This window comes from Cupressus sempervirens, chromosome 10, assembly GCF_028749045.1.
Source record: "Cupressus sempervirens isolate cs-2001-9-10 chromosome 10, ASM2874904v1, whole genome shotgun sequence".
NCBI classification, from domain to species: Eukaryota; Viridiplantae; Streptophyta; class Pinopsida; order Cupressales; family Cupressaceae; genus Cupressus; species Cupressus sempervirens.
The window spans coordinates 531,018,874-531,045,371 of NC_143127.1; the positions used below are offsets into that span (position 1 = coordinate 531,018,874).

Below are 26,498 nucleotides of genomic sequence, written 5' to 3' on the forward strand. Positions count from 1 at the left end.
CTACAGAGCACCATAGAAAAGGAGTAAGTTTGATTCCTAGGATTTTTTTCAATTCTTGTTTCCTTTTTGCCTAAATTGATTCCCCATCTTGGAATCAAAATAGAGAAATATTCTTCAAGGTCTAGAAGGGTTTGTGGTCGAACTAGCTGATGCATCACATAATACACTATGTCCTTGGACTCGCTAACTTGCAGAGCCATACCATGATCATTGAGTACACATCTATGTTTGTTCGATGTTGATTTTCAACTTGGAAGAAAATCTCCCCTAGTAGCAACTCAACTACCTCTATGAGTCAGGGGTGCTTAAAATTAAACATGTTATCCATTTTGGCTTTTCCAATTGTAAGGAAACTCAAGTGTGGAAACAACTTCCTACACTAATCCCTTAAGGAAAGTATTATGCAAATTCCTATTAAATCCTTACAATTTCAGATTCAATATTATGTAAACAATAATATTGCAGTCAACCATGAGTATAGAAAATAGATAGAGAAAGAAAACACATAAACACAAAGATATGTCAATGAGGAAAAACCTTTTAGTAAAACAATCCCACCCTCCAAAACCTGTACATTGTATTATCTTCAACACAAAGATTACAACACACTTGCAATGCAACTTCTTTCAGGACATGGAAGACCAATTCAATAGTAACATACCATACCAACAACACACACACACACACACACACACACACTCTCTCTCTCTCTCTCTCTCTCTCTCTCTCTCTCTCTCTCTCTCTCTCTCTCTCTCTCTCTCCCTCCCTCCCTCCTATTTGCAACCCTAAAAATGCTTATATCATGCACTTTCCATTTTAGGGAAACTTCCAAAGAACAATCGTAATAGGGTTTTACCATTCTCTGAAAAAATAGGAACCTATTTTTTTTTTTGGAACCCCATGCGTGAATTGGAGACTCGAGTGTACAGTACTCAATGATCAATTGCCACATGTCTTCACATCTTCACCCATCATCAAATCTTCCAAAGATAGCTCTTACGTGTCATAGAAATTCATCATAACTGTTTCAGCCATGATCTCCTTACACACAATTCAAGATGCCAACATATACAAGTGGAGTGACACATCAACATGCCATCTAGACATCTACACTCACACTTAATTATATTATTTGTAAAAAATACATTTACAAAACAAATAATAAGAATAGGAATTATCCAAGGTTGAGACACCTTATTCGCAACACCCACCACTCCATGTAATGGATTTTATTGCTTATTTAATTCTAGAGTAAACATCGAATCCAATGTTGCTCTTCGCATTTCTCCTCAATTGAACTCGATAGACCGTGATTAATTTGACTTTGGGAGATAATACAAGTTGTAGTAGGGGTAGCAATTTATGGTTCCATAAATGCCTATCCCATTAACCTTTTTTTTCTTGCATGTGACACATTAGACAAAGAGCTTACCGACATGCTCATTAATGAATTTCAAAGTGCATCTTTTACTGATTTAGGTTTAGAGATTTGGTTCTCCAACATCCTGCCAACATACTTTTTTGAAATCTTCTATGACTACTTTAGACATGTTGAGATTCAGTGCTTGGTTTGACATTCTTTCTACTTCAGTGTTACCTACTCAATTTATGCGAGAAATTTTGAAATCTTCTAGGGTGGCAAGTTCTTGATTAATGTTGGCAATGTAATTTTGTACATGCCAAGCTTCCATGGTGCCTTTAATGATGGCGTTAATGATGATTAATGAGTCACCTTCCATATCTAGTTTGGTTATCCCCAATTTTTTGGAAGCTCTCATTGCCAACAAGGCTTCTTCTATTTCTACACCATTATTGCTTCCATTTTGAAGCTAGTTCCCCCCTAAAGCTATAATGTCTCCATTATCATCTGTGATGAGAAAGCCCGCTCCTGATGGTCTTGGAATGCCTTTGGAAGTTCTGTCAAATTTGCATCTCCACTACAGACTTTATGATTTTCCCCAAAATTGGAAGTGTGGGACGAGGGATAAGTAACATCAGAAGCCCCATTTATGAACTAAAAGGGTTTGTGGTAATCGAGTGCAAATTGAAGCGTGGTTGATGTGTAGCATTAGAATCATAAGCCTAACACTGCACCTCATGACCCATCTTCGCACTATCTCTACTACTCCCTCACCCTTTGTTGGCTTTATATATTTATACAACATTTTAAATTTTTTTAAACTTTGCATATTCTATTTTAAAAATTTTTTAATAAATAAAAATATATTTAAGTTTGAATATTTTTCATTATAGAACAATCTTATATAGATATGAAAATTGACCCATTTCTTTTTTTTTGGATCGATAAGCGACCGAAGCCCAAATCAATGACCGCAACCTAGATTAATTATTATTATATATTAAGCGAAGGTAGATTCAAACTCAAGACCTCCCACATAAGAAGCTCACAAGTTACCGTTGCATTTTAGGCTTTTGCCTAAATCTAATGTGTAAAGTTATATATTAGTTAGTTTATAAAAAATTTATCTTGTTTGATTTATATTCCTATAAGATGAACTGATAATAAATAAATTAAAATAATAAATAATAATATATAATGTGGTGTGTGTATATATATATATACTATTTCTTTTATATTCCTATAATGAGATATTATTGTTTCTTATCTTAATTTATTTATTACCGATTCACCTTATAGAAATAGAAAAGAAACAAGATAACTTTTTTTATAAACTAACTAATATATAACTTTACACATTAGATTTTATATATATATATATATATATATATATATATATATATATATAATTTCTTTTATATTCTTATAACGAGATATTACTGTTCCTTATCTTAATTTATTTATTACCAATTCACCTTATAGAAATATAAAAGAAACAACATAACTTTTTTTATAAACTAACTAATATATAACTTTACACATTAGATTTTATTTTATATTTTATTGTTTCACTCTTTTTATTATTTGTTCCTGCCGCATGGCAGGAAGTATAGCATTCATGCTGACTATTTTAATTTATGCATTACCAACCCTTCAATATATTATCCGATGTATATCTCACTCTTGGGACAATAAACTGCAACTGAGAATGAAGAGTGCAGGTACTTGGAAGTAAAAACATTGAAACGTAGATTTGGTCAGGAGGTGCGCATAGTGCTGAGAGGGAGATAATGGTGATGTTGGGAATAGTGGAAAAGCCGGGGCGGGGATGGAAGATAGAGAGGTGGTGCCGGGGAGGGCCAACGAAGAGACGGACAGGGGCAATGGCAGTGACTATGGGAGGAGCACCGCGGACATCAATCAACAAGCCTGAAAGCGACTGCTACCCAAAGCGAGTTTTTTTGGTGGACGTGCATCCCCTGTGCTACGTGGTAAACCAACCGCAGCCCTCTGCCTTCATCCACTGGATCACATTATTATTCTCTTCGGTCACCACCAACGATCCCGTCATTGCTGTAAGATGCTTTCACCATCGGCACTCTCTTCTTAACTCTTAATCACATTGCTCTGCCACTCAATTATGAGTTCTTTTGCGTTCAATAATCTAAAATGACCTGAATTCGACTTAATCTTATTGCTTTTATATATAATTCCAAATTGTATGTTCATATTTGTACCGTATTCAATGTCAAAATTTTCAAATATGAAACACTTAACTATGCTTCGCCAGGGATATGCCATAGTTTAGTATCATTTGCAATGAAATTGCTATATTTCAGCCATAATAATAGCTAGAAATTGTGCAGAAGATCTCAAAAAGTAGAAAGAAGCTCTGATTAATGTTGGTCCAAGCAACACATTTTGCAGAAAATCGGACTTATCAGGCCCCTTGACATATCAGCTTGTGGTTCTCTTGGAATTTATTTTATTATAGGCCTACACTGTTATATGCCTACCCTGTAGTACGGTTAGCATACTAGATGAGTACTTAAGGCAAGATTTTGCAGAGTTAATTTGCAAAGTTTTCCGTTAAGTTTTTGACCATTTTGGCAACTTTTCCAATTAGTATTCATGAGGTATTTGCCGAGATTGAGCGCTTGAGCCCTGCCGTACGTCAAATGCATGGATCACACTCTAAAATTTCTGTTTTTTGGCTTTTAAACGTTCTTTTGTTTTGCTTTTAAAATATTATGAAAATGGTGTGCATTTGTGCGATTCCAAAGGTCTTCTTAGGTTTAGTGGTGAGGGCATTGTTTCTCAGATCTTGTGCAAGACTGCATCCTCAAAATAAGAGCCACATCAGCAATTTACATAAAATGTGGAAAAATTCTACAATAGTCAAGTTCCATATGCATGTTGACCAGTTGACATTTATAATACCCATTTAATTAAAATAATATCTAAAAGCATAACTTACATGTTCCAAATTTACAAATGATAGCTTTTAAGAAGATCTACCAACTAGCCAACCAAATATGCGGAAGAGGAGAATCCTCAATAGTAGCCCCGAGGTTCCTGATAACCACCCACTTCCTAATGTGTCTAACCTCTGCAACAAGTCCCTGGGAGTGTTTCAACTCTGCTACCTGTGACTTAATGAGATCCTTGTCCAGATAATTCTTAGTGGGAAGAGGAAAAAGCTTCTTCCTTGCCCTAAGGACCTGCTAGTGGTCAGCAAGTGCGAGAAACCTGAGGAAGAGCATGCATTGTGCCCAATCCGTGCCCTTTCCAATGTGATATCTGAGAGACTCAAATGATTTCTGAGGGAGGAGTATCCCACAGGAAGAGGGACGGTGGAGGGCGGAGGGGAGGCGGGTGGGTGCAGTTGACCATCAACATCTGAAAGACCAGTTGACCATCAACATGGGAATAACCAATCATTGGTTCTCCATAAATCAGAGTTATCAATTACTGATCAGCAAATAGTAATCCATGGAAAACATGCAAATGTTTGTTTTCGATGCAACACCAAGTTGAAATAGGACCATTGAGATGGTAGAACATTGTTTTAACCTTCACTAAACAAATGTATTCATATTCAATGGTCAAATATTCAGAAAAACTTGCTGATCACATGACTTTTTTTGATCAGCCTTTTAACCATAATAGTCTTTTCAAGACTGGCACAAAATGACTTTACACTTCTTTCTATACACGCTCCAAATGTTATGAAGGGTTTCTTAAAAGCAATGCCAAACTTCTTCTACTTGTGTGAGACAGCTTTTTACAGCAAAAAAACATGAAAAGCTTCTAACGAAACTAATCAATACTGTCATAAAACCAGTCTGATTATTATTATAAAATATAACAAACAGTTATGAATAACTTTTGGATAACTTCACATTAATCCAATTGCTGGGGTAAATTGGTAGATGGCTTAGTTTTCAAGCACATTCCCCAATCTAGATGAAGATCCAACAGTTCGAACATAAGATATGGCCTTTTCCTAAAAATGATATCCCCGATTGAGGGTTTTGACAGTTTTTACAAAATCCCTTGTGACTTTCACAAAACTTCATGGAATTGACTGCAAAAGGTTTCATTGGAAAGAAAGTTCTTTCAGCTATCATTTAAGAAAACTAACATATCCATATTGCATCAATTATGAGCCTCCATGGCTCTGCAACTGTTACAGACCATTAAAGAGTATGACAGTTTTGGATTATAATGAGTACTGCTTGCCTAATATTTTCCAAACCTTCCCGCACACTTATGCTTGAACATAACATGCCTTATGAACCTTTTATAATGTATGATAACTTCCGAGCCACTTGTAGAGCTGATCCAACTTCTTTGCACTATTAGCAATTTTTGCAATATCACAAGTTTTGCAATGTTGCAACTTTGCAACTTCTTGCATTTTTGACACAACTTAGCCATACTTGTCCAAATCACCTAGGGACACTTTATAAATGCAAAAATGGAGTTAATGGGATAATTTAAACTATTTCAAACCCCTTTTGAATGTTTTGCATCCTTTGACCACTGTTGACCATGTCAGGACCTATTAGGCCTCTTTGTTCAGAATAGCTATTCAAGCCTTGCAAATGGGTTTGTTTTGATTTAAATGATCATTTGGGACCATAAAAACATAGTTGAACATCAAAAACAAGGAAACCTTTAACTTCATAATACATCTCCATGCCTTGGTGCTCCAGCACCACTTAAGACTCATTGCCTATTGATGATTTTTCAGATTTATTCTTTAACGCCTGATTTTTATCAGCTATATGCTGGTTACTAGCCGCTGGAAATTCATTGCAAAGATTTCTAGATACACTAACTGTAGAGACCTCTTTTTCTCCTTTTTGTTTTGTGGCATAGACCCCTTAAATATGGATGCCATGTACTGTGGTAATCTATCTATGGTTGCCAGGTGTGAAAGAAACTTATCCATGCATTCCTAGCTTTGTCTAAGCTTCTCCAATTCTTTCATAATGACATTTGACTGCTTCTTAGAAATAGTCATGTTGTTTAACTGATCTTTTGAATTACAACTGAAACTTACGCAACAAGCTATTAGGAAAACCTCCCACCCCACCCCCCCAATAATTTTAAAAAAAAAATGCAATAGCTGATATCACACATGACACCACTGAGTATTGACATGTAACCACTGAGACTGACATGCAAATTCTGATCACTAACATGCAACACTTAGAATAGGCATGCACACATCTAGGTAGTCTCAAAACTGACATGCCAGTGAAAATCTCTGACATGCAACATGAAGTCCTTGACATGCAACATGAAGTTCCTGACATGCAATTGAATATTTCTGATTAACCCCAATAGGATGGCAAAAAATTGCTTTGATACCACTGTTAGAAACCCAAGTTCTCCTTCACATGCATTTATACAAATGTTGCCCAATATTTTAAATTATAACAAACATATAAGTTAAATGTTTTATTTTTTCACCGAGAAACAAAGTAACAAGAATCAAAATCGGAGCGGAATCGGTCATGAGTCAGAATCGAATCGGCCATGAATCAGCAAATTTAAAAAACCTTTGAAGTTTAGAGATTTTAACAATTTAAAACTTATTTCATGCACCCTTTGTTGAATATAACTTAAACACACTATAATATCATCAAATAGAAGCTAGGATACTGTAATGTTCCCAAACAGAAATAAATGTATTTAATTATTTTTGTGTAACGGGCTGATTGTTTAATTTAACTCGGACCCAAATTTAATTTTTGTCATAGTAGTTTGTGTCGCTGTCGGCTAATCTTTGTACACCCTTGGAAAGCTTTTCCCGATGGGTATTTAAGCACGGCTCGTAGTAGTCGATAGGTATGTTTTTTGGATCATATTTTCTCTGTACTGCGGATTCCTGTTGGAGTTCGGAATTTGTTCGCCATTTCGGAAGTGAAAGATCTTCTCTATTTGGCTCGCTCGGTTTCGGTGGGACTCAGCCCTCACCCTATTCCATTGGTGTTCATCTCTCTGTATCTGGCAAATCGGAGTATTGTCTTCTGGTGGAAATCAATCTTCGCATTCGACTCTCTTTCCTGTTGTGTAGCTTAATCAATATTCTGTATATGTACATGCAACATTGTGTGTGTTCTGCTCCACTCTCCATCCATCCTGACTTCCCTAATCTTCCATCCATCCGTACGTCTTTGAAATCTCAATTAAGTCACCGTATAGCTTCCTACTCTAATCGTACGGCTGATCTAAGCCACCGTACGGCTTACCTTGCTTCTGAAACACACCCCGTACGGACTGCTCATCGTATGCCCAGCTCATACCAAGACCGTACTGTCTTCTTGGACACAGTACGGATTGCCACCATCATCGTACGACAGTTGTGTTGCCACTGTATGGACCTACCTTCCTTCACCGTACGGCTACTAAGTCATTCACCGTACGCCTTCTTCAACACAACCGTACATTAATCTCCACTGTACGGACTTGCTAAGGATTGCTCTATACAGCTCAAGACATACCATACGCCATCTGTAATCAGCCGTACGACCAATCTTCTGCCCTCCTGTCCGCCTAACATCCATATTCAAATGATCTTCCGTGAAATTTCAACATTTTTTGAATACAGAGAGACATAGGAACATTAAAGTGGTATCAGAGCAATCTATCCTGCCAGCTTGTGATCGGTGAATGCGAGTTTATAGCCGGAAGCGAAGAAGGACACATTCTGTTGATCGAATGGCTGAAGAACAGGAACAGGAACGGGAACCGACAGGTGCTGAACTCATTGCACTTCTGAGGGATCTTGCGCGGAACCAGGCATAGATCACTGATACTTAGCGGCTTATGGAAGAAACTCTCAAAAAGTTGGCGGAAAACAAAATTTTTGGAGAACCGAATGGACATAGCGCAGATTCAGTGGCAGGCAGATCACACCCTCACACTGCACACTCTCGACCATCCATGCCGACTTTCCCAACACGGACTGAGACACATCACGGAGAGAGACTTCCAACCTTCGAGGAAATACGGGAGGATTGACGGAATGCAAATCTTGAAGAAGACATCTCCTACAAGGATTACGTAGATCTAAGAATGAGATACGCAGGAGGTGGAAACAGAGGAGGATATTTTAACGATGACTTAAGGAGAAAATTGAGTAAGGTGAACCTGTCTCCATTTGATGGTTCAGGCTCCATTTCAGCGCAGGCATGGGTAATGAAAGCCGACACCTATTTCCAGCTAAATCATATGCCTGAAGAAGAAGCGATTAAATTCGCCGCATTACACTTGGAGGGCGTTGCGCACGAATGGTGGCACCACGGCACTATCACTCTTGTGCATGATCAAATAAAGACTTATGCTGAGTTCACGGAGAGACTAATTGAACGATTTGATGGAAAAGACCCTGAGCTCAATTTCAAAGATCTGGCACAGCTGAGGCAAACGGGACTAGTAGATCAGTTCATCGCAGAGTTTTAGAGACTTTCTGTGTTGGTGATAGACATTTTTGAACGAAGGCGGGTCGTTCTCTTTATGGATGGATTGGCAGAACCACTGAAAGGTTGGGTGAAAGGATTCAACTCGTGAACCTTGACGGAAGCAATCAGTAAGGCACGAAGCATGGCGTCGTCGTTAGCATCATCCTCATCCTCTCGGATTCATTCACATCTGAAATTGCCGACATTCTCAAGGGACAAACCTCTGCCCAAGAAGCCATCACTGGATGAAGCATCCCGACAAGAACTCCGAAGAAAGAAGTTATGTTTTAATTGCAAGGGGCCTTGGGAACTTGGCCACTGATGTCTCGAGAAAGGGAAAATTCATTACATCGAAGTGATGTCCGATGAAGAAGATGAGCAGGATGGAGAGGAAACGCCAGTAGAAGACATCCAACCTAGTGATGACATTGACATGGCCAACTTCAACCATACGGAGAGGATTGCTGCTTTAATAAAACATGGAGGATCCATTGCCTTGGCTGGCAGTCCGAGGTGCATAGTTTTCCGTGTGCGAGGTACCCTTCAGGGACAAAGGATCACAGTGATGCTGGATAGCGGAGCTACATTGAATTTCATAAATTCATCTTTAGTACAGCAAAGAAATCTTCCGATGGAAGCACACATGGGCTTTTAGGTCAAAGTTGCCGGAGGGACTTTCCTGCCCTGCACGCACCTAGTTCCTCAGCTGAGCATCACGATGGCAAATCACACGGTGACAGAGGACTTTTTCATAGTGGATCTGGCCGACATGGAGGTCATCTTCGGCATATAGTGGATGGAGACGCTTGATGAATACACTCAGAGTTTCAAGCGAATGGACTTCACTTTCGTGGCTGATGGGAAGAAGGTGGTCCTCTGAGGGATGGCAAATGAAGGACCGAAGGAAGTGTCTGTGCATCGGATGGAGGCAATCTTACGGCATGATGATGTTGCGTGGGTTGCACAATGTTTCATCTCGGAGGAACCTATTAAGGGGCACCAAACACCTCCACAGGATAAAGAGCTTCAGGATGTTTTAAGTAAGCATGAAAGGGTTTTCATAGATATTCCTCCTGGCATACCACCGCATCGAGGATTTGAACATACAATAGAGTTGGATCCAGGAGCGAAACCTGTTATAACCACACCGTACCACCACCCGAAGAAGTTCAAAGATGAAATCGAACGGACGATCCAAGAGTTAGTTGATAAGGGATGGATCCGTCCCAGTTCTAGCCCATTTGCATCATTAGTGGTGTTGGTCAAGAAGAAGGACGGAACGTTGCATATGTGTGTGGACTATCGTGCATTGAACAAGAGAACAATAAAGAACAGGTACCCCATTCTGAGGACAGATGAGTTGCTGGATGAACTATATGGTGCGGTCTATTTCTCAAAAATAGATCTCCGTTCCGGATACCATCAGATCCGAATGAGGGAAGAGGATGTGGAGAAAATGGTCTTCCGTTGCCATTACAGACACTATGAGTTCCTGGTCATGCCGTTCGGGCTAACCAACGCGCCTGCTACATTCCAGTCATGCATGAACCGCATCTTTAACAAGCAGTTGCGTAAGTATTTGTTGGTGTTCTTTGATGATCTTCTCATTTATAGAAGGACGTGGGAGGAACACCTGAAACATTTGAACGAGGTTCTGAGTATCATGGAAGAACAATCCTTGTTCGCCAAACAATCCAAATGTGAGTTCAGAATGACGGAGATATTGTACTTGGGGCATGTTGTCAGTCAATATGGGGTTCAAGTGCATCAGGAGAAGATCCAGGCTATCCTCGATTGGCCTCCCCCGAAAACACTCACGGATCTGCGGGGGTTCTTCGGATTGTGCAGCTGCTACAGGAGATTTGTCAAGGGTTTTTCTCAGCTCAGCGCGCCTTTAACAGATCTAACGAAGAAAGGGGCTTTCTAGTGGAATGAAGAAGCACAACTCACATTTGATAGGTTAAAAGAGGCCATGAGCACTTGTCCGGTGTTGGCATTGCCCGACTTCACCTGACCATTCATTTTGGAATGCGACGCGTCAGGGGAAGGCATTGGAGCAGTTTTGATGCAGGACAGACACCCCATCGCCTATGAGAGCAGGAAGCTTACACTAGCCGAGCGCCTATATTCCATCTATGATAAGGAAATGTTGGCCATTGTTCACGCACTGACCAAGTTTCGGCAGTACCTGGTTGGTGCCAAGTTTGTTGTTCGTACGGATCACAACAGTCTGAAATATTTCCTGGAGTAGCGGGATCTGAACGAACAACAACAAAAATGGGTAAGCAAGGTTCAATCTTTTGATTTTGATATTGAATATGTGAAGGGGAAAAAAAATGTTGTTGCAGATGCCTTATCCCGAAGACCCACGATCTGCTCGCTAGAGCTGATCTTAGCCGATTGGAAGGCACAATTGCTAGTGGAATATTCCAAGAATACTTTCGCCTGTGAGATAATGGATGGTCACATCCACGATGATTGTTATAAGGTGGTGAATGATATCATTTATTATAAGGATCAGATCTACCTAGTGCCTGAATCAAAGTTGAAGAAAAAGATCCTGAAGCACGTGCACGACTCCCCTCTGGTTGGTTATCCCGGCTTCCTAAAAACTTACAAAAGTATGTGAGAGAGATTGAAGGGATTGAAAGGGGATGTATTGCAGCATGTCAGAGCATGTACTGTTTGCCAACAGAAAAAATCCGAACACACTCTTCCTGCTGGACTGCTACAGCCTCTGCCAATTCCCGAACATAAGTGGGAAAGTATATCAATGGATTTCATAACAGGTCTTCCCAAGGTGAACGGACGGGATTGCATCTTCGTGGTAGTTGACCGATTGACAAAGTACGCTCACTTCTTCACCATCCCTTCAGACCTTCAGGCTGCACAAATCAGTATATCAATGGATTTTATAATAGGTCTTCCCAAGGTGAACAGACGGGATTGCATCTTCGTGGTAGTTGATTGATTGACAAAGTACGCTCACTTCTTTGCCATCCCTTCGGACCTTCAGGTTGCATAGATCACCAATCTGTTTTTCAGAGAAGTCTTCTGCCTACACGGGTTACCCTGAAACATCGTCAGCGATCGGGATAGACGCTTCATCAGTATCTTCTGGACAAAACTGTTTCGGATGGCAGGAATTGGACTATCATCGAGCACAAGTTACCACCCACAGACAGATGGCCAAACTGAAATTGTGAACAAATGGCTCGAAGGTTATCTACAGAACTACATCTCGGCACAACAACGCGTGTGGGTGAAATGGATCCACCTCAGAGAATACTGCTACAATACCACTTATCACATGTCGATCGGAATGACGCCGTTCAAGGCTCTGTACGGGCACGAACCACTCTCCTTCCTTGATACAGTGTTGAGTGACAGTTGCGCTCCAAAGGCGAAGGATTGGCTTCAGGAAGGACAGGACATTCTGAAGAGTTTGAAAGAAAACCTGCAGCAGGCACAAAACCGACAAAAGGTATATGCCGACAGACATCGATTAGAGAGGAGTTTTGAAGTGGGAGATTTGGTCTATCTCCGACTACAGCCTTATCGATAGTCCTCACTGAAGGGAGCAGGGAAGGAGAAACTAAAGCCCCGGTTTTATGGTCCCTACCGCGTGATCCGTCACATTGGTGAGGTAGCGTACGAACTGGAGCTTCCCAAAGGTAGTCGCATTCATAATGTCTTCCACGTTTCATGTCTGAAGAAGGCTATTGGGCAAAACATCTCTGTCACTACAGATCTTCCACCACTCAATGAGAAGGGGGAACTCATCTTGGAACCTGCTGAGATTCTCGAAGTACGTGAAAAAGTCTTGCGTAACCGAAAGGTGAGAGAATACTTGGTACGTTGGCGACATCTATCGTTGGATGATGCAACGTGGGAAGGCGAACACATCCTTCAGCATCCGACACTGCATTTGCTTAAGGACAAGCGAATTTCGGGACAGGAGGATTGTAATGTTCCCGAACAGAAATAAATGTATTTAATTATTTTTGTGTAACGGGCCGATTGTTTAATTTAATTCAGACCCAAATTTAATTTTTGTCATAGTAGTTTGTGTCGCCATCAGCTAATCTTTGTACACCCTCGGAAAGCTTTTCCTGATGGGTATTTAAGCACGGCTCGTAGTAGTCGATAGGTATGTTTTTTGGATCATGTTTTCTTTGTACTGTGAATTCCTATTGGAGTTCGGAATTTGTTCGCCATTTCGGAAGTGAAAGATCTTCCCTGTTTGGTTCGCTCGGTTTCGGTGGGACTCAGCCCTCACCCTATTCCATTGGTGTTCATCTCTCTGTATCTGGCAAATCGGAGTATTATCTTCCGGTGGAAATCAATATTCGCATTCGACTCTCTTTCCTGTTGTGTAGCTTAATCAATATTCTATGTATGTACATGCAACATTGTGTTCCTATCATTGTGTGTGTTCTGCTCCACTCTCCATCCGTCCTGACTTCCCTCATCTTCCATCCATTCGTACATCTCTGAAATCTCAATTAAGTCACAGTACAGCTTCCTACTCTAACTGTACGGCTGATCTAAGCCACCGTACAACTTACCTTGCTTCTGAAATACACCTCGTACGGACTGCTCACCGTACGCCCAGCTCATACCAAGATCGTACGGTCTGCTTGGACACCGTACAAATTGCCACCATCATCGTACGGAAGTTGTGTTGCCACCGTACGAACCTACCTTCCTTCACGGTACGGCTACTAAGTCATTCACTGTACGCCTTCTTCAACACAATCGTACATTAATCTCCACCGTACGGACTTGTTAAGGATTGCTCTATACAGCTCAAGACATACCATACGCCATCTGTAATCAGCCGTACGGCCAGTCTTCTGCCCTCCTGTGCGCCTAACATCCATATTTAGGTGATCTTCCATGAAATTTCAACATTTTTTGAATACAGAGAGACATAGGAACATTAAAGATACACAAACATTGAACATAAATGATAAATCCATCACATACGTAAGTACGTTAGACGTAAAATGTAAATTGTAGCTGAAGTAAATAGAAATCATAGGATCATAATGAGTCAAATCATAGATGTATGTAAGATGAAGATCCATAAGACATCAAATCATAAATGTAGGTAAGATGAAGAATCAAGATCCATGAAATGTATGTCTATCAGTATCTGTAAATGTATTTCTATTAGTCTTTGTAAATGTATCCCTTTTTGGTGCTCTTCCTTCTTGCTAGTTGCAAACCTGTGGTTTTTCTTTTCTCTTCTTCTCTCTCACTTTTCCTCTCTTCTACTCATGCTAAACAAGTAGAAGGCCCTTTAAGGTTAAAAAAAGAGGAAAGGCAAAAAAGAACATTAAAAAAAGACGTGTTTTCATTAAAATTTGACTTGACTTCTTCCCTACTTGTGTGGCTTCTTTTTTGCGATTCATGCGATTTTTTGCATGAATCTCATGAATCATCGATTCATGCCATGAAATCATTGAACTAATTTACTCGGTTCCAAAAAAATCGAGAACTATGAATCAAATTACCAAACTGGCAATTCAGGCGATTTCATGGCGATTCTTATTACTATGCCGGGATATGAGTATGAAAATCCCAAATTTTATTTCCCACTTACAAAATGATTTCTTCAATAAAAAAATGACAGTGTTGTACATAAAAAGTGATTACATATCTAATTTTAACATACCCATTTGTTTATTTTTACTTTCTTAGGACTGATATTGAAAAAGCGACACCAACTTTGAAATGAAACTCAAAAACAATTTCTCCACTTTGAAATCCATTCCATCCTAAAAACTGCAATCACGTTTATTAAACAAACTAAACACTTTAAATCTACTCCAATTTGGCACAAATATGACTCCAGATTGAAACCATCACTAGTATGTAAAATTCAGTGGGTTTTTCACTATACCAATTGATGAAAACACTAACGAATTGTTGTCCTCCAATGATGATGATGTGCAAATACCCTTGTCTTATACTCACTTCCCAAAAGGTCCAAGAAATAAATCAAAAATCTCACATGCATAATGAATTGATTTGTACTTGATTCATTTTTTATATTCTTCTCAAATGTTTCAACTCATAAAGCTTCTCAAGCAAGTCACTTTCATGACTTATTTAATTGTTAATAATTGACTTTATAATATCAATTTCCTAATTGTTTTAGGGACTCAATTAATGTACACTTTAATAATTTCTCATGGCCCCATTTACTTTTAATACTTTATAATTGGCATAGTAATAAATTATTAAAAGTAAAAACTTATTAACATGAACTTGTGCCATCTAATTTAAAGCACCGAGTCAACTGCAGGTCAAGAGAACCATTGCGTATGCCATGACTAGGCGCCCTATAAAAAATAACAGCCCTGCAAAACTAACTTGCAATAAATAGTAAGCTCCTAAATAACTACTCAAGCTACGGATGTCAAATCTCAACACTGCAATATAACCTCTTCAAGCGTTGTGCCAAACTGAACCAAACAAAGAGCAATCCTGAACTCTTAGGGCTTGTTTGGTTACAGGCATAGGAATTGAGAATAGGAATGCATATTGAGAATAGGAAAGGCTATTTCAATAACAACTATTTTTTGGAATAGACATAAGCTCATTTTAGAGGTAAAATGGGAATATGTATTCCTATTCCCTATTGCAATTGCACACCAAATGGAAACTAGAAAACATATTCCTAATTTCCTATTCCTATTCCAACAACCAAACGGGTCCTTATGTCCTCCAAAATTGGAATTGGCCTTTTGAATTGCCAACTGGGACCCTCTAATCATCAACCTAAGCTTACGAGGGCTAATATAGGCTAATCCAATCATAAAGCATATCGTTTCAAAAAGGGGACATTACACTTCACAAAATTGAAATACTTGACACAATGTGAACAAGGATGTGGACATCACAATCTCCCCTCCTTTAAACTTCTTTCCCACAAGCATTTTTAAATTGTTGGGTTGATACTCGGATCCAAAGATTGGTAGCATCATTTGTTTACGGTATGATGCGGTTGTTCCCTAATAGGAATGGTCTTCTGGAGGCTGTTAAGAAGTAGGACATTCCAATGCTTTCGTAACTTTTTGGGAAAAAAATGTCTTGTTGAGCTTGAATTATTTACTATGTTTGCCATAAATTTTTTGACGTTTCACAACTTTTATTTTGCAAATGATTCTTCGATTTTAAATAGTCCCTATTTTTCTACCATCACATTACTGCTTTGCCACTCTAATTTCAACAAGCTGATTCTCGTGCATAAACGGTAATTGTCTCTTTGGAAATCTTTTAATGCCTAAACACAAGAACTTAATCCTTATTGATGAATAACAAACATTGCTCCATAGGATAAAAAACCTTGCATTTCCTAATCTGTTGCATCCATCTTTATCCTATAAGAGGGATTGTATAGCAATCTTGTTGACATGAAGTGTAACCTCTCTTTATTAAACTCAAACATTCAACATTTGATCTTTGCTCAAGAGAAGTAATCTTGTCCAAATATTTAATTACTTGTAGCTCAATGTTAGTGTTAGCAATGTTAGGGTTTGTCCCTTTGCTCCAAACTCATTTCTATATATCATTTATCAGAGTGGCACTGGGGTCTCAAGTTTTGTATTTGTCTTCATCATCGTGTGATTTTAAAACAACTTCTTAATGCAATTCAAAGATTGGGTTGTAATAAGCTTTGTCCACTTCAATTTCAAAAAAGGGTTGTAAATTTATTAAAGATTTGCTTTGCTTCTAAGGTCAAAGTTATCTTCTTACAACCTTTCTTTATCTTATTTATTTGGACAACATTTCAAGTCATTAGCATCTCTTTCGTTGTCACTAGGTTGTGTGAAGTGCTTAATCACCACACCTTGTCTTCTTGATGGCGAGGTCTTTTCTATAATTCTTGACTCGTCCTCTTCTTCATAGTTATTTAGGGGCCTCTAGATGTTCTATCCCTTTTTACTATCTTTGTATTTCATCTCTCCAAATGTTCAATGTTACATTTCCTTGCCCACAAAGTTCAAGGTGATGAGATTAGATGCTCGAAGTGACTTCTATATACTTAAAAGCATTACTCATCTCATGCATAGCCATGGATGAGAGGCTTGAGGCTGATATTCTCTAAATTGTGATGCTTCAAGTTGATCTTTACTATGTCATCCTATAGGCATATCATTGAGATGATGTGAGGTCAACCTCTTAATCCTTTGAGTAATTGTATTGATGATTGAAGAAGCATACGAAGATAGGGTTATTTCTTTATTTATAGAGATGAGATCACATGCCTTTGCTATATTCTTCTTAAGCAATTGATGTTTCCTTTAGTTTATCTTTTTTGAATAGCCCTTTTGTTAACTACTGGGGTTTCCATTGCACCAAAAGATCGACCTATTAATGCCCAATGCAACCACTAGACTTATAGAAGACAAATGAGGTTGTCAAACTATGTCGCAAAATTAACAAGGGATGTTGACTGACTGCTAACAATCCGCATCCCAATGTTACTCACTGCGACCTACAAGGATCCAAACTTGTGACCAAGCTTTGGTACCACGTATTGTTAAATCTGAACCACAATATAGCAGCAAATAACAATAAATAAATTGACACAAAATATGACACAACAAAATACCTTGGCAAAACCCTCCTCTTGAGGGTGAAAAACCCAACCCATTAAAATATTGATCTTTATCTCTTTCAAGTTTATTACAAAAGTTCACAATTAATCTCTCATAGATTAAGTACTCGAATATCTAGAATCAATACATACAATATAAATGTTCTGCTCAATACAAACTAAAATGATCACAAATGATATAGAGTACCTCCAATGATAAACAACTATTATATGCAAACCATCACTTCAATATGCACGACTCTAAGAAATTGAGCTTCATCGCTCAAGCTCTACGAAATACATATATGCTGAAATATCCAGCATGAGACTTATATGCGTTTAGATGAAGCACAAGAAAAATGCAACTACTTCAATCACAATGCTGAAGGCATCATACAATATGTTTTGCATATCAATATGCACGAGCATGAAAGTGCCAAATGATAATAATATTTAATGATTAAGAGAGACAATGATAAAGTTTGCAACTATAGTATGTGAAGTGTCACCATGTGGCATCACCACCAAACATAGTTAAGTGCCACATGGTCTTGGCGTTTTACAATATCATATTCAGGATGCCGTTGAGAATAAAAAACTGTTCACAATAAATTCGTGCTTAGTAATATGCCATCCAAGGAGAGGTGAGGTGTCATCGATGACTAAGCAATTGCTTAGTCATTGATGATGACTCACTTTATCCTAAATACAAAATAATTCCAGTTACTTATTCTTATTACAAATAGTTTCATTTACAAGTCAAAAGTGATAGTGCCAATTATAGAGCACTAACCACACCAAAAATAACATACCGAGATCTCTGTCACAGCCACAACTCTTAACACACCCTCTGAGCAAGAGAGAGATCTTTGAAGGTTCTCTTCACAACTTGTGCAAATAGCCACAAACAGTCACAATTAGTAAATAAACTCAATACATCGCATATTACTGAAATTTTATGCATAATACATTTTCACCATAGCTGCACCTAGAGGATGCAATAGAACACATATAACAGTAATATCCACAATGAGCTTTTCATTCATCATAATTACTTCTACTGAGTGGAATTAAGACACATACAAGAAGTCTCCAAGAGTTATTCGTTATAGTTACTCCTAGATGAAAAACAAAATCACAGAAATAAGCCATGGAATTACACACATGACTACAACCAAGGCAGGCTGCTGTCAGAGGGTGGATCAACACAAGTCACATCAAAACTTCTCCCTGATAATGTCATATCACCTTGCTTACAAGCGGAGGGTGATCTCACCATCTTTAACCGCAGAGGATGGATTTGAGGATTTTCACCTCATACTTCTCTTAGAGAAGCATGTACTATCATCATGCCTACTCGCAGAGGGTGATTCCACCATGCCTACTCGTAGAGGGTGGTTCCACCATGCTTACTCGTAAAGGGTGGATTGAGGGCTTTCACCTCATTCTCCTCCTAGAGAAGAATGCATAGAGATGCTGAGACTCTTATCTCAACAAGAGCATTATTCTCCACAAGTCCTAGTTACTCCCTAAAGTCGAGGAAGAGGCTTCGTGAGAATGTGCAGAGTTTGCTCTTTTGTAGGATGTACTTTAGTTTGACAACATTCCTTTGTACCATGTTCCTTAAGTAGTGAAACTTGATTTCTATGTGTTTAGACTTGTCAAATTACACTGAATTAGTTGAAAGTTTCACACGACTTTGATTATCACACATAATCAGAGAAGGCTCCAAAAATTGTCCAAATAGCCCTGCAAGTAATTTACAAAGGCATACAACTTCTCTTGCAGCCATACATGCTGCAATGTACTCTGCCTTAGCTGTACTCTGAGCTGCACAACATTGTTTCCTGCTGTACCATGAAATCATGGCTGAACCAATACGGAAAAAGCAACCAAAAACGCTTTTCCTACTAGGCACACATCCCACCCAATCAGAATCAGAGAACCCTTGTAATTTCACTTCCACAGAAGGAGAATAGTTCAATCCATATACAACTGTGCCACAGACATATCTTAGAATATGTTTGGCTGCAACAAAATGAACCTGTCTAGGCTCACATAAATTGACTCAAAGTGTTAATTACATAGCACATATCTAGTCTTGTTTAAGAAATACATCAAGGATGAACTAAATCTGAATTAACTGCCTCATCATGTAATTTCTTCAAGTTAATTTCCATTGGAGTCATCATGGATTTGCATACCAAATCTTTGATAACATCTATGGCATACTTGCCTTAGCTTAGAATAATTTCATCTGAATTCTGCCATACTTCAAGACCAATAAAGTAATGTAATAATCCAAGATCCTTCATGTCAAATTCTGAAGTTAAATCCTTTTTACAACTAAGGATAAGATCATCGTTACCTGTAAGAAAGAGATCATCCACATATAATACTGAAACGATAAAATTACCATTTAATACCTTGAAGTAGAGGTTTAGATCTGCATCATTCTTGTTGAAACCTAGACCAATGAGATAATGATCAATCCTTTCATACCAAGCACAAGGTGGATGTTTTAATCCATTTAACGCCTTCTTGAGTTTACATACTTGAGAATCTTTATCATGAATGATGAAACCCTCTGGCTGTTCCATATAAACTTCCACTTCAATTACACCATTAAGAAAAACCGTTTTAACATCCATTTGATGTGATTTCCATCCCTTTACTGCAGCAATAGCATCATAGATTCAATTTAGTTGTAACAAGCCATAGGATTTCATCATAATCTATCCCTTCTTTTTGAGAGAAGCCATGAGCTACAAACCTTACCTTGTATTTATCTATACGTCCATCAACAACGTGTTCAATTTTAAAAATCCATTTGGAAGAGACAAGAGACAACAAATTTATCCTTAGGTGCAGGGACTATGTCCCACACATCATTTTTGAGTATGGGCTGATATTCATCCATCTTAGCGTCTCTCCAAACCTGCTGTTCCGAAGCTTCTTCAACACTTGAAGACTCAAAAGAAATTATGCGGCTCATCAAAGCAACATAACTGGAACATCATTGCATGTAAGAAAGAGATCATCCACATATAATACTAAAATCAGAAGTTTATCATTTAATGACTTGAAGTAGAGGTTTGGATCTGCATCATTCTTGTTCAAACCTAGCCCAATGAGATAATGATCAATCCTTTCATACCAAGCACAAGGTGCTTGTTTTAATCCATATAATGCTTTCTTGAGTTTATGCACATGAGAATCTTTATCATGAAAGATGAAACCCTCTAGTTCTATTTTAACTTTTTCTTCAATTACACCATTAAGAAAAGTTGTTTTAACATCCATTTGATGTAATTTCCATCCCTTTACTGCAGCAATAGAAATGATAGATACGATTAAGGTACAACGAGCCATAGAAGAAAATGTTTCATCATAATCTATCCCTTCTTTTTGGGAGAAGCCACGAGTTACAAACCTTGCCTTGTATTTATCTATACTTCCATCAAAATGTGTTTAATTTTAAAAATCCATTTGGAAGATACAACAAATTTATCCTTAGGTCTACAAACTATTTCCCACACATATGGACTGATATTCCTCCATCATAGTGTCTTTCCAAACCAACTGTCCTGAAGCTTCTTTAACACTGGAAGGTTCAGAAAGAAATATATGGCTCATCAAAGCGACATAACCAGAATGCTTGTGAGATCTTTTGCTTTCTCTGAAAGTACCACAAGGAGCTGAATAGTTTTCAGCTTCTTCCATGATGCTCCTGGCCCATAGAGTTTTTTTCTTATTATGAGGATTAGTGCTTGGACCTGCTGGAATGTCTATAGAGTCCATAGTTTCAGAAAGCTTAGAAGAATTAGGAGAGTCTGGATTCTCTATTTGAATATCTGAAGTTGGATTTGGATCAGCACTCCTATATCTGTAGGAAACTCAAAATCAAATGAGTCAGAAATCCTCAGAAGAATCACTAGATCTTTTGCAGGCTGTATCTTCATCAAAAGTAACATCTCTAGTGATTTCAATCCGTGTTTTTCCCGGAATGTAGATGCAGTAAGCTCTAGAAGAATCACTCTAAGCAACAAAAATGCCTTTTCTTCTAAAAGGCTCTAGTTTAGTCCTTTTCTCTTTTGGAATGTAAGAATATGCAAGGCAGCCAAAGATCCTGAAATAGCTGATGTCCGGATTCGTTCTTGATAAGACTTCTTCTGGAGTTTTATTATCTAGGACGTGATGAGGACTCTTGTTTCGAATGTGGACAGCTGTCTACATGCTTCTGCCCAAAGGAATAACTTAAGACCCTGATCATGTAATATGGACTTGGCAGCCTCAACTATAGTCTTGTTCTCCTTTTCTGCTATATCTTTTTGCGGGGGATTGTAGGGGACACAAAACTCCCTCTTAATCCCCACTTCAACACAAAAAGTACAAAAGATGCTTGAACCATACTTCCCTTCATTATCAGATCTTAAAATTTTAATCTTCTTATTAGAAAGATTTTTTACTAAGGCTTTAAACTCCTTAAAGTAGGCCCTTCTTCAGACTCTTTTGACTTGAGAAAATAGATCCAACACTTAACGAGAAATCATCTATGAAAGTGACGTAGTACAAATAACCTCTAATAGAAGCCACATACATAGGTCCACATAAATCTGATTGAACTAATTCTATAACTCTATTAGATCTATTTTCACTAGAATGAAAGGTGTTTTGATACTCTTACCTAAAGCTCAACCCTTGCAAACTCCTTCATGCTCAGAATCCAGCTTTGGAAGACCAATTGCAACCTTTCTCATGGAGGACAAAGTTCTGAAATTCAAATGGTCAAATCTGTGATGCCAAATGTAATTTGAGTCTGAAGAAACACGAGAGAATGCTAAAATGAAGTTGGCGAAAAGTTTGTAAAGGATGTCATAACAAACTCCAATTCTTTGAGCTGAAGTCATGCTAGAATTCTTTCTTCATGCTAATACTTTTCTATCAACAAAGGCAACATAAAATCCTTTATCTTCTAAGACCAATAAACCATAGCTGTGATGACCTCCAGGTTTTTTATATTGCAAATAAAGTTATATTTCAATGCATTGTTTATCACAGTGTTACGGGACTCGGACTCGCCTCTGACTCGGAAAGGTCAAAATCTGACTCGGACTCGGACTCGGCGACCGGACTCGGCAAGGACTCGAAAAATTGAAAAACTCATGAAATCCAAAGATTTTTAAGGATTTTAAGATTGTTTCTTGCATCTTTTAGTCAATTAACATCAAATACACAATAATTGATATAAATAGAACCTACTTAATACACATACACAATTTTGCATAGATCACATAAGTATAAAAGCGAATTTTTGAAGGAAAAAAACTGAATAACCACAATATAAAGTTATAAACTATAAAGTAATAAACATAGTGTCACTCCAATATCAAAGACTCAAATGTCTACAACATTCATGGATTACAAAATCCATGGTATCAAATTCAAAGGTTAAAAACATATATCAAAATAACAACTAGAGCCATCCTCTATGTCCTCCTACGAGTGCGCCTAAGATAAGTCATGGAAGACTCTAGAGCCATCCTCTCTGCCTGTGTTTGAGGCTGATCCTGAACCTCCTCCTCATCCTCATCATCATCATCGTCCTCACACACATAATCCTCGTCATCAGCCTCGGATCCATCACTCCTAGCCTCAGGGTCCACTCTGTCTCCTCGTGCTCTAGCCTCCTCAACTGCCATCGCTACTGCCTCAGCCTCTCGATCCACCTGATCTACCCACTCCACATCTTCATCACTGAAGACAGGATCATCCACCTCTGTGTTCCACTCTGCATGAGGATCAACATTCTCTAATACAATCGGAGTTGTATCAGTGCCAAGGATCTGTCTATGGCGAAGGCGAAGGTTGTAGTGAACAAAGACAAGATCATTTAATTTTTGCATTGCCAACCTATTGCGCTTCTTTGAGTGTATGTGCTAAAAAAGACTCCAATTATGTTCGCATCCTGATGCACTAGATGGCTGGCTCAAGATGCGAATCGCAATCCTCTGTAAATTTGGCACCTTTGTGCCAAACATCTCCCACCATGCATCTGAAACAAGAAATTTTTGAATCATATCAATAACTTTGAATTTATCAAATTAAGATGGTAATAGAATTACTATTAGAAATTAGGATGTAGAAATTAGAATCAAAGATTTTTAGTGTTTACCAGGCATCAATGCTGTCCTATTTCTTTTGCACAACTCTCGTGCAAATAAGTCCCCTTGAGCTTTCTTAAATAGCTCAATCTCACGGACTATATCTGTGCTAACTGCTGAATTAGGTGACATTCTCTCTATAACATCGTAGAGGCCGCTCCACACCTCATCATCAGCCTTTAAATGTGGGCTGAACTGGTATGCTGGATTAAGGAAGTAGGCCGCTGCATGTATAGGCCTGTGAAGTAGATTGTGCCATCGTCTATCAATGACATCCCATATAGGCCCATACCTATCTCGATTCCTTGCAAAAAAAGTGCGAATGGTCTCCTTCACCCTATCCATGCCCTCATAAATGTAGCCCATTGAGGGCTTCTCTCCATCAGCTGTTCGTAGGAGAACAATAAGCAGCTTTACAAACTGCAATCATTATGAAAGTTGGAAAAGAAATAATCAGCTTTAAGTTTTTTCTTTAAAAAATGAACAATAATTTATAACATAATTTCATAAACAAAATAAAGTTGAAATGAGGACAAAAAGGAAAATTACCTTCACAATATCAGCAATAGGTGTCCAAAAAGAGGGCTCATCAAAAATATGATCAGCTGCAGTAATCCCTGCAGTGGTCTTTGCATATGAGGATGCAAGCCACTCCTCACTAACAAACATACGTCTCAAACCTCCCTTTGAATCAAGCAAGGATTTCAATGTGAGGAAGTTGGTTGCAAATTTAGTGACCCTTGGACGAGACAACTCCCTTTGCTCATTGTGTTTCCTCATGAGGTTGAGGACCCATGTATGATTATATATGAATTTGCATACACTCCTTCCTCGCTCTATAACTATTTTGATCCCAGGGAGTTTACCAAGATCCTCTAACATGAGGTCAATGCAATGAGTGGCACAAGGGGTCCAAAATAGGTGAGGGTGTCTCTCCATAAGAAGCTTTCCTGCAGCAACATAATTTGCTGCATTATCAGTAACTATTTGCACCACATTCTCCTCACCTACATCCTTTATCACTTCATCCATTATCTCACAAAGATATTCAACATTCTTTGTTTTTACCGAGGCATCAATGGATTTCAAAAAAACCGTGACACCTAAAGAAAAAGAAACAAATTAGTATAATGATTAATGATGAATCATAATTTATAAATTCAAAATTTATAAACTTAATCACTTAAGTACAAGTTCTACTTCTAAATTTTTAATGTCTAAGACTCTAAGTACAATTACAGTTTACCTGATGAAGAAACAACAAAGTTGAGGAGTGTTCTACTCCTTCTATCAGTCCAACCATCAGTCATGATGGTGCAACCTTTTTTCTTCCACACCTCACGCTGCTCTGTGATTTCAACTTGTACATCAACCAACCTTTGGTTCAAAATAGGGTCTCCTAGCTCTTCAGCACTAGGGGCTTTGAACCCCAAACCACAAACAGCAACAGCATCGATTCTAATTTTCCAATAAGGGGACCTAAAAAAAATAGAATAAAATTTCAAGTTAAACAAATTAGTATATTATAAATAAATTTGAAAACAAAATACAAATTAAAATAAACAAAATAAACATATTATTGAAAGCTGAAAGTTGAAAGCTGAAACTTGTAACTTTGAAAGCAAGAGAAGACTTAAATTTAAATTTACATAAATAATTACCTTGCTGTATTGAATGAAATGTTGTTGTAGATGAAGAAGTCCCCAAGTGCCAATTTTGCATAATCATGTTTATCTTTGTTCCAACCCATGTCCTCAAGCGATGGCTGTGAACTTGGAGCCGTGCGTGGAGCAAACATAGAATCAAGTGTCGATTTTTGCTTACGAATGCGATGCCCAATGCTCACACTCGTAGAAGCAGTGGTATCCGTAGGTGGAGCAGTGGATAATGGAGAGCGAAAACTAGAAGACCCCTGTTGGGCTCCGGCTAGTTGTGCAATTTCTTCATGTTGCTTCTTTTTTAATTCTTTTTGCTCCATTTTTTCCTCTAGAAGAGTTTGGATGTCTCGCATAACATCTTGGGGTACATCTTTGCATTTTTTAGCATCACGTCTAGGTATATGTGCTAGGTGATACTTCAATTTATTTATTCCTCCCCCATTATATACCACACCACAATTGCAACATGTAACGACTCCCTTTTTGTGCCCCGGGATGGCATGTTTCCAAGCCCTATCCCTTGCTATTGCACTTGGGTCTGCATTAGGGTTAAATGGAGGCCTATTTCCACTTCCCTCACCTTGTTGTTGAGACATTATATCAAATTTCAATAAGTTACTGTTCGCTGTCAGCCTGCTGCAATATGAATGTAAACAAAATGAGAAGTAAAAAAATAGTAGACTAGTAGTAGAGAGTAGAGACCAAACAAATTCAAACAAAATGAGAAGTGAAAATACTTAAAAAATATGAATGTAAAAGTTTAAAACATAGTATAAAACAACACAAAGAAATGCAACAACAACTTGTAGCTTACCTCTTCAAATTTGCACAAACAATGGAAATGCAAGTTTGTAGAAACCTCCTCCAAATGCTCCCTCAAGCTCCTCTCAATGCTTTAATGCAAGCTAGAAAGATGCACAAACCATTAGCAATCAATACGGGAGACCAAACCGGTTTGTTGATTTCTCTCTCAAAACCCCAATATTCTTCTCTAACTCTTTCCTCTCTCTCTTGTGAGCACAAGCAAATGGTGGAATGACCTTTTTAGGTCAATAACATGTTATACAAACCAAAAAAATCCAATTAAACAAAGCATTTTATGTTTTTTTTGCCTTTTTACTTGTTACCCGCCGGCGAGAGTCTTGGCATCGGGACTTGCCGAGTCAGGTGAGTCCATGGACTTGCCGAGTCAGGCAGGACTCGGACAGGACTCGGCAGAGTCCGAGTCAA

At 38.3% G+C, this 26,498-nt stretch overlaps 1 protein-coding gene across 2 annotated transcripts in view; it reads left to right on the plus strand.

Annotated features, from left to right (window-relative positions):
• Positions 1-2,915: 2,915 nt before the first annotated feature.
• Positions 2,916-26,498, plus strand: part of LOC149534983 (5'-3' exonuclease family protein) — a 76,518-nt gene continuing 52,935 nt past the window's right edge. The window contains exon 1 of one of the 2 annotated variants that reach the window (XM_089803937.1): positions 2,916-3,435. In XM_089803937.1, the coding sequence (XP_089660063.1) occupies positions 3,151-3,435 (285 nt within the window). In that variant the 5' untranslated portion in view covers positions 2,916-3,150. The remainder of the gene's footprint in view (positions 3,436-26,498) is intronic. The other variant, XM_089803936.1, reaches the window with a different exon arrangement.